This window comes from Festucalex cinctus, chromosome 7 (genome assembly GCF_051991245.1).
Source record: "Festucalex cinctus isolate MCC-2025b chromosome 7, RoL_Fcin_1.0, whole genome shotgun sequence".
Lineage (NCBI taxonomy): Eukaryota > Metazoa > Chordata > Actinopteri > Syngnathiformes > Syngnathidae > Festucalex > Festucalex cinctus.
In genome coordinates, this window is record NC_135417.1 from 5,994,952 (window position 1) to 6,004,643 (window position 9,692).

Below are 9,692 nucleotides of genomic sequence, written 5' to 3' on the forward strand. Positions count from 1 at the left end.
GCATTATTAATAAATGTATTACTGCTAAATTTGACTGGATATGTTTGCTGCATTGCGAGTGAGCTACTTTCCAAATAAGGGGCGGACATTAATCATGCGTTAGAAAAAAATAGTGGCATTAAAGGAACTTTAAATTAACTCAAAATTAATGCACTAGTTTTGACACCTCTAATTTATATATGATAAGTTCACATCAATAAATTAGAATATTATGGAAAAGTTAATTTATTGTTCACAATGAAATTCTTGGCAGGACAAGAAGACAAAATCCATCAATTTTCTAGTCATTTCTTATTGCTTACACTATGGACTTGTCGCTAGTCGATCACATGGCACCTCTAGACAAACAAGCATTTGCACCAATGGACAATTTAGCCCCCAGTAAACCTAACACGAAAGTTTTTGGACTGTCGGAAGAAGCAGGAAAAACAGTAGAAAATTCAAACAAGCAAGAGAGAACATGCAAACTAGACAGGAGAACCTGATTCGCACCCCAAAGTTGAGAACTCTGAGCAGATGTGTGAAATGCTATTCTAACGTCTTTTTTTTTTTTTTTTTAATCCAACACATAATATCATACAAAACATTCATTTCAAAACAAAGTTGTTCCACTGATGAAAATATGGAAACGAAGGAAGCTCAAGTAAGAGCTTCCAATGTGTGCCTGTTGACACGGTTTCATGAAATGATTCAATATTATCCACAAGGCAAGCACAAAAATACAAATAGGGAAGTTCATGGTGCCTCAAATAAACATCTTCCATTTGCAAAAGTGGAAATGAGACCAACAGTGTTTACTCGGGTATTTAAAGAGATTCATTTAGAATAAAAAGCAAAAGAAGAAAATGACTTGAATCATTCTTTCAGTTAGTTTATGAAATATAAACCATGTGGAAAATATGGATTTTGGCTTTTATGCTAACCTATGACTTATTATTATTATTTATTTATTTATTTATTTATTTATTTTTTAATTTTTTTATTTTTTTATTTTTTTTTATTTTTTTTTAATGACAAATTAAATTGTATAGTCAAATGCACGATGAAGATTGAAGTATATGCGGTGTTGTCTTTTTCTTCACACGTGGTTGGATGTGTCGCTGGCATGATGTCGTCATCATGTCACACTGGCGGAGGTTGTACTTGATGTGCCACAGCCTGGCAAGCTCTGGGACTTTTCTTTGCAGGTCTCAACGCAAGAGGACACAATGAATACTGAAAATACTTGTCTATTATTTCTGCTTTTCTCTGAAGGTATGGCATCACCTTGATTTATTTTTTTTTTTCCTTGATGATAGAGAAAAATAATATTGTCATGTTCCATTCTGTTGCAGTCATTTGTGTTAAGTCTTCGTCCTGGACTATTGAGGTTCCATCTTCAGTGAAAGGACTCCCTGGATCTTGCGTAGTGATTCCCTGCTCATTTAACTATCCCGATCCACAGAAGGACATCAATGAATTAATCGGGATTTGGTTGGAGGCAGACAATCACCTCATCTATCACCCCAATGGCTCAAAAATAAAACAGCTGTATCAAGGTCGAACCGAGCTGGTGGGAGACGTGAGACAGAAGGACTGCTCGCTAAAGATCGACCCTCTTCAAAACAGCGACCAGGGGCCTTTTCATTTCAGGGTTGAAATGAAAGACTTTGAAAAGTTCTCTTACCTGGAAAAGACTGTTTCCATTCAAATGATACGTAAGTATAAAGCTTTTACGTATTTGAAGTAGACTTGTATGAACTGAGTAAGGATGTAACAATACTGTACGTGTATTTATAGCTTCAGCTTTTACAAGTTGCATTAGCAATTCCAATGGAACATCCAAAGTCAAAGTGGTAGCCTACAATATGGAGAAAAGACATTTTTAGTTTTTTTTTTGTCGATGACCCTAAAAAGTTACTAAAACTTGGTTGAACAGAAATGCCGCAAGACATTGGCAAATTTTGTGAAAATTCTGGTAAACACTCATAACATCTGAAGAAGAAGAAGAAGATGAAGAAGAAGAAGAAGAAGAAGAAGGAGGAGGAGGAGGAGGAGGAGAAGAAGAAGAAGAAGAAGAAGAAGAAGAAGAAGGAGGAGAAGAAGAAGAAGAAGAAGGAGGAGAAGAAGAAGAAGAAGAAGAAGAAGAAGAAGAAGAAGAAGAAGGAGGAGGAGGAGGAGGAGGAGGAGGAGAAGAAGAAGAAGAAGAAGAAGAAGAAGAAGAAGAAGAAGAAGAAGAAGAAGAAGAAGAAGAAGAAGAAGAAGAAGAAGAAGAAGAAGAAGGAGGAGGAGGAGGAGGAGAAGAAGAAGAAGAAGAAGAAGAAGAAGAAGAAGAACTGCAGTTCAATCTCATCGTTCACCAGCTCAGAGAATCCCCTAAAACCTGTTAGCTCGTAAGCTAGCTAGCTTGAACCTCTCGTCGTTGAAGCCTCATTTTATAAACTTGGCAATTTTTGTAAAATTTGCATAATAGTAATCTCACCAACTAATCTTGCCAACATAGAGCACAGAGAATGTAACGACCAACCCAGACTGGAATTTTTTATTTTATTTTTTTGCTAACACCAAGGCTAACACGTACCCGTGAAAGAAGTTAGTTAGCTAACTAATAACAGTTAAACTATAGCGTTCCCTTCACACTTTTTAAGGTAATGGTGATAAGCACATTGAGTAAAAGCATAGAGTAAAAATATTGAGGATCAATTAGACTTTAAAAACAGAAAAAGATCACCAGAAAATTAGCTGTGATTCCATTTTATACAACAATTTGGGAGACAGCTTACTCTGGTAGCGAGACATAATGAGTGTGTGACAACCAACCCATGTGACAACCAACCCTGTCTTCACCTACACCACTTACGTGAGCTGCTAAAGGAATTAATATATTACCTGTAGGAATGGACTGTGTCTTTGGAGGCTGAACTGTATTTTTCAAAACAATTGCTCTGGACCACTGACAAATTTTATGGTGTCATTTTAATATGAGTTTTCCAACTCATTATTACAACAAAACACTTTTTCTGTATTCCCAGCTCAACTAAGTCCTGTCAATTTAACTGTGACGGAAGACATGGATCATCCAATTGTGATGGCTTCCTGTTCTGTCACTCACTCATGCCCCGTCTCTCCTCCTGTCATCGGGTGGAGTCACTTTGGACATCAACAATTTCAGACACGGCCCCTGGAGAACGGCCAATGGGAAGCTACGTCCACGCTAACCTTCCACCCTGCCAGTGCTAATAACAACACACATTTGCAGTGTCACGTCATATTCAAGGGGGGGAAGCAACAGGAGGCATCCAAGATCATAAATGTAAAATGTAAGTATGCAATTGCAAAAAATTCTGAGGTTTACGGTTCAAATCTCATCACCGGTCTTTATGAGGCTAAATGTATAGTAAGTATATGACCAAGTGTAAGTCCCCTGTTCATTGTTGAGTTGTTATAGCCCAGGGGTGGGCAGTGTATGGCCACATAACATTCTTTAATCAGATCCACCAGGTTAACATCAGCCACTTTCACATAAATTTGATCTTAACCTCCTGACTACCAGGGGGAAAATATATTGTCCAATCATGTTTATTTTGATATTCCCCAATCTTTGTGAAGTAACTGGAATACTGCAAAAGAATTTTTTTAAGAAAAAAAAAGTTTTTATTTTTAAGCTATGATGTGTCCACTACAAAGGACATTTTTTTAAAACTTAAATGCTAGGCTTAAATTAAGTTAAAATAATTCAAACAATATTTTAATGTGTTCTTAAGAGTCTTATAGAACACATGATAACAACATTTAAAGCCTAAATTTGTTCAATAAAAAGTGTTGTACACTTACATTTCCTCTTCCCTAAAAAGTGCTTGCACTGAGGGAAGCCATTTTCTTTTATGGTGCAATCAAAGGTAGCAAAGCCCTACACATTTGGTATCATTGGAAAGCTCTGAATGTCCTCTATACCTACAGCACAAATTAAAGTTAATTCAATCGTATTCACTGGGTGGGAGATATTCAGGTTTAAAAAGGTCCACTACAGAGGACAAATTTGAATTGCTGGTAGTCAGGAGGATATGTGGGTTGGATCAGTTTGTCCTGGCATAATAAGCTAAAAAATGATTACAAAAGATTGTTATTTTATTTTTTTAATTATCTTACTTGTAGAAAAACCTGAAACATCAACAAAAAATATTTTTTTGCATCAAATCCTGAGTAACAGCCAAATTTCCATCCATCCATCCATCCATCCATGATCCATCCATTTTCTGAACCGCTCATTCATTAAGCGGTCGTCAGTGCGCCATCCGGTGGACAAAATTAGCAACAGTAGTTAATTTATTGGGAAAAATGTACGGGCCAGATTGAACCCCCTGAACCTGACGTATGCTTGATACCTCAGATTTACATTATTAAAATTATTAAGAACCCTTAAATAATACCTCAATAATATTGTTAAATGAAATGTATTTATTTGACTTTTTTTATTGTAAATAAAATTCAAAAAATATATATTGGTAAAATTTTAATTTACAAAAACATTAAACTCTTTTTACAGTATGTTATTAACACATTCGCTCCCAGCCATTTTCACAGAAGCAATCCCGTTCGCTCCCGGCTGTTTTACTGGATTTTGACTGATTTGGCAAGGCCCACAGAATATTGTGTTCTATTGCTATAAAAGCATGGAACATATCAAAAGAAAGATTAAAGTCTCTTCTTTCATCGGGAAAAAAAAGTATGTTTCTATCTGTTTCTGCTTTGCAGCAATGAGCATTAGAAGAGAGCTAAGTTTAATCAGTTTTCACAAATCTATTCAAAATTGCAAGTAATTTAGCTTTTTTTCTACATGGCCCTGGTTGATCTCCTTTGCTCTGCTGCCACCTGCTGGCCGTTTGTGTAATAACTACCATTTCTGCAATCGTTCTTTGCAGTTGAGAGGCTGCATCAAAGCCTTCTCTAACATAAAAAAAAAAAATAAAAAATAAAAAAATAAAAAAAAAATAAAAAAAAATAACGTATAAATACGTCTTTGGGCCACTTAGAACATTAAAAAAACGGATTTACACATTATTGGGAGCAAATGAGTTAAATAATTCTGTTTACCCTCCTTTTTCATTTCTACGACTACAAAAGTCTGCACACCCCCGCTTTAGCCTTTCGTGTGCTTCTTCACTCCAGATGCCCCCGTGAATGTTGACGTTGACTACAACGCACACGTGACGGACGGCGAGACCGTGCGTCTGAACTGCAGCTGCGACGCCAACCCTCCCGCCAGCAGCTACGAGTGGCATAACGAACGCGGCGCCGAGCTGCACAAGGGCAGCGTCTTCATCGTGGCAAACGTCTCCAGACGCACGGGGGCGCTGTACTGCACGGCCATCAACGCCGTGGGAAAAGCAACGTCATCACCTGTGCAGCTTGATGTGACGTGTAAGGCAACAATCAATGTCACTTTTGTGATGGCTTGATGTAGTGAAGTAATGTCAGACGTGCTTTTTATTATGTTTTTGTTTTAAAATCTGTACTCTAGCTTATAGACAATTACTATGAGGATATTTTAACCTGGGTCCATAAGGTAATAAATGGGTTCAAATGTGAGCACCCCCGTTATTTTTCATTTTTAGATGCCCCTGAGATTAAAAGCATCTCATCCTGCTCCTCCGAGGGGGAGATGGTCAAGTGTGTGTGCATTGCAGAGTCCAGACCCCCAAGCAATGTCTGGTTCTCACTGGCTGACGCGGTCCTTCCGAGGCCCGACGTAGAGCGACACGATTCCGTCACCATTAGCACTCTGCGGGCTTCCCTTCCTTCTTCTGAGTTTGTCTACTGCGTGGCCAACAACACCGTGGGCAGCGCCAGCGCCACCATCGCTTTACCTGCTCACAGTACGGATGAAAGTCTTTCACTTGATTAATTCTTTGACTGCCAAAAACGTTTAATAACGATTAGTAAAATCACGATGTATGCTGCCATAAACGTGAAAGGACGTCATCTATATATATATTTTGTTTTTGTTTTTTTCTTTTCTTAAATGGACGGAGCAACGTCGAAGTGCAGCGCTGCCTGGTCAATGGGTTGTGGAATCAAAAACACCACCTAACTATGGCCAGCAGATGGCAGCATTGTGTCTCTTTTCAATGGGCTGGAGGTGTATTGAATTACAATTAAATGTGACTGAATCTGATGAATGCTCGTAATCAGCAAAATGGCACTGTGTTTTTGTTTGGTTTTTTTTCCCTAACGTGTGGCAGTAAAAGAGTTAAATTATCAGTTTTGGATGATGTGAATTCAGACTTTCATTTGATTTTGTTTCAATACAGGCAAGATGCTGTATCTTTACATCATTATTGCAGCTGGAGGTGTTGTGATGCTGCTGACTCTCTCAATAGTGATGATAAAGAAATGGTAAGACACCGCAACACGACAGTGGAACCTCCAAAGTGGAATGTTCCAAAAATCTAAACAAAAATTGGGGGTTTCAAATCATCATCATACAGCATGTCATGTACGACTTTAGCAACAATTCCAAATTTGTCAATTTTTTTGGGTTGCAAATAATTACAAGTAGATTTTGGAAAATATTTAGTAGTTGTTGATTATTATCTCATTTTGAATTTTGTTGTAAATCACGAGAGCAAGCTGAAATGTATTATCAAAATTACAAATCTGTGCTGTCATTTACACATTGGCAGATCAGGTTCTATAACATATATGTATTTTTTTCCTGCCTCAAAATCCTTTTAGATTAAAAAAATAAATAAAAATTCGGCATACCTCTAGAAATCTCGACAAGCTTTTAACTCAAGCAGTTGATAGAAATTTTGCAATATTCAGTCCCTTAAGAGCATCAATATCAGGCATTAAATCCTGAATAAAAGCCAATTTCAGAATATCATTTAAGTGGTCGTAAGTGCGCCCTCCAGTGGACAAAATTTGCCATGGCAGTTCCTTATGTTGAAAACATTGTAGGTTTGTGTTCTATCCTCGGGGGCGTGATTGCACCCCCTGGTGGGCTGGTTCTGGCCTGCGGGCCAAACATTTGACACCAAAAAATAATGAACGAAATATCACTTATGTGCGCTAATTAATTTCCAGTTGAGAATTCTGTCCTTTAAAACAGTACTTATTGTAACAACTAAGCCACCATAAAGTTCCAGATGTTTTGATGTCTTACACTTATTAGTGTCAAGGTTTTGTGACGGTGGCAGTTTGAGCCAGGAATCATGAATTAATTCACCGAAAAAAAAGATACATTTTCAAATTACTTGGAAGCCAATCAGCAGCAAAGAACCACTTTAGAGGTTCCATTTAAACACATTCAAGGGGGATGAAAAGAGCCACATTGATTATAATGAGGCTGTGGCAATTCCCACAGTGGTGCAATCCTCCGTCTCGCAGATCCGTTGGCTTGCGCCTGTTTGCCAAAATACCAACATCGGATCTAACCTGCCTCCATGCAGAGATACCCCAGACGCCTTTGACAATGTAATGCCAGTGGTGAATTTTTGAAGAACTCAATAAGATGACATACTGTTGTTTCGCCACCAGGGGTAGCTCAGGGGGCGTGCCAGCCTCGCGCCAACGCCGTAAACCTGTGAAGTCCCTTCAATCTGTCACAGCAGCAAGGTTCAAATGTCATCATTCTCAGTTCCCTTTTCGTGATGTGAAACTTTCCACCTGTAATTCCACGAGGAACATCTGTCATTTTCTGACTCTGTTTTTTTTTTTTTTTTGCCTTCCCTCAAGAAAAGACATCAAGATTGGTAAAGATCAAAGTAGTACGTACAACGATCATACCTATGGCAACACGAGTGAGGTTTGTTAACACTTTCTGTGAATTATTTCCTTTCATGTCTGCTTGGAGTGAATTGAATTATTTTTTTTATAGGCTCAGTGGACTATAGACTGTGATCATCATCCAGTTTATGCCAATATGTAAAATGGACCTGGAGGAGTTATGACACGCATAGTGTCACAGGTTTTCTATTTGTGTTGTTTGTACAAATGTTAGTATTGTTTAAAATTTTCAATTCAGGTAACTGTGTGGGATTTATTTTGTCTCGTATTTGTGAATAACTCTGTAATTTTGTAACCCAGTTTCTGGCTAAAGTAGGCCATTTTAAAAGATTAAAAAGCAAAATTTCATCATCAACGAGCTATTTATTTTGCATGCTAAAAGCCAAATGTATTAAGTGTAACAAGTGTTTAGAAGGTAGGGATGTAATTGTATCCAAACATAATGATACCATATTATCACTATATTGTGGGGAGGTTGGCGATACAAAAAAAAGGTCACAATATTGTTAAAAAAAAAAAAGAGCTCATACTAAAAAAAACATATTGACTCAGTTCACAAGCATATTACTTTCCCCTTCATCTTACCATTAGCGTGGATTTTAAACATAAAGGGCCAAAACATGCCTTTGTAAAAAGTAAACCGCACTAAAAATCTAGCCACCAGAGGGTGCTAGAACTGCACAAATGGAAATCAACTTGGCTTTTTTTTTTTTTTTTTAGCAGATGTGCTGCTTTTAATATTGTGACATAACCACGATGATATATTGTGGCGGTTTTAATATCGCAATATCAATATATTGCTGTTATTGTTACATCCCTATTAAAAGGGGGAGCCATGTGGGGGTTCATAATGGCTTAATAGAGGTGGAAATTGAAAAAAAAAATTTAAAGTCAAACCTCTACTTCATGTGAATTCACTTATTGTGGGGGACTTGGAACGTATCAAGGAAAACTAAAATTGATTTTAAAAAATATATATTTCAAGAACAAAATTGTGTACTGTACACACAATGTTCAATTTCTTATGCCTGTTTACACTTTGCACAATCATACAAAGGAGCATTTGGGATGTGGTTGAAAATCTGGTAAAGAAAATGTCTCAGAGTTTATTTTGGGATTTCAAATTCAGAAGCTGACGTCATCCTCCATCACACGATTAATTCTGTATTTGGACGTGGTGGAAGTGGGGTTTGCGATACTTTTTCTAAAAGGTCAATGGTGGTAAGGGAAGCATATAAATATCCACTGGTTGTCGTTTCCTGAGTTTATTTTTCAGATTGTACTTCAACATAAAGTAGTGAGCAATTTGAATCTCTAAAGAACAGGGCAGAGGTTTCATAAGCGCTCACAACACAGGAAGTGAGTTGACAAACCCATTGACATATTGTGCAAGACAAAGACAACTCCCCTGTACTGTTATCGCCGCACTTTTATGTTACAGAGGGAAAAAAATTGTCATTGCTGGTTCTTGTGTGGTGTTCTGAACTCCTATTTTAATCCCAATGTTATCCGGCTATCCATTTTTTATCATTCTTGACCTCATTAATGTCTCAGGTGAGCATGATCCAATCTCAGCTGACTTGGGCCAGAATGCAAGAACTGAGATCCGAATCCCGACCTCGGGACTGTGAGGCAGATCTGCTAACCACTATTCCACCGTGCTACCTCAGCGTTGACTTGGGCGGTTAATGCAACTCGTAGGCGTGACCATGATGGGGGCGGAGCTCAACTTCCCCTAAGTGACATCATGCTACGAGACTGAACCAGTAGTGCTCCATTTTGTTATCAATGGTTGGAATGATTAGATGAACTAATTAACTAACACAAAAGAAAGTTGGCCGAAAAATATTATATACAGTATAATTTCTCGATTAGCTAGCCAACCTTGATATGTTCGCTGTGTTTGTGTAGCCGTGCGCTTTCAG

The 9,692-nt window shown here is 37.8% G+C and overlaps 1 protein-coding gene across 2 annotated transcripts; it reads left to right on the plus strand.

Annotated features, from left to right (window-relative positions):
* Positions 1 to 1,145: 1,145 nt before the first annotated feature.
* LOC144022583 (myelin-associated glycoprotein) lies at positions 1,146 to 8,215 on the plus strand. Of its 2 annotated transcripts, XM_077527500.1 has the most exons (9): positions 1,146 to 1,254; positions 1,335 to 1,697; positions 3,012 to 3,299; positions 5,149 to 5,400; positions 5,595 to 5,855; positions 6,291 to 6,375; positions 7,519 to 7,596; positions 7,717 to 7,786; positions 7,859 to 8,215. In XM_077527500.1, the coding sequence occupies exons 1-9, from the start codon at positions 1,209 to 1,211 to the stop codon at positions 7,907 to 7,909; spliced, it is 1,494 nt and encodes a 497-aa protein (XP_077383626.1). In that variant the 5' UTR covers positions 1,146 to 1,208; the 3' UTR covers positions 7,910 to 8,215. The 2 variants fall into 2 exon arrangements, with proteins under 2 accessions (XP_077383626.1, XP_077383627.1); XM_077527501.1 differs by lacking the exons at positions 7,519 to 7,596; positions 7,717 to 7,786; positions 7,859 to 8,215 and having other exon boundaries at positions 6,291 to 6,379.
* The last annotated feature ends 1,477 nt before the right edge of the window (positions 8,216 to 9,692 follow it).

What these genes read in the sequence shown, in the direction of transcription:
- LOC144022583 (XM_077527500.1), top strand. Translation starts at nt 1,209, where the DNA reads ATGAATACTGAAAATACTTGTCTATTATTTCTGCTTTTCTCTGAAG. An exon ending in ATTTCTGCTTTTCTCTGAAG is followed by an intron (nt 1,255 to 1,334) that starts GTATGGCATCAC and finishes ATTCTGTTGCAG; the next exon opens with TCATTTGTGTTAAGTCTTCG. An exon ending in ATAGTGATGATAAAGAAATG is followed by an intron (nt 6,376 to 7,518) that starts GTAAGACACCGC and finishes TTTCGCCACCAG; the next exon opens with GGGTAGCTCAGGGGGCGTGC.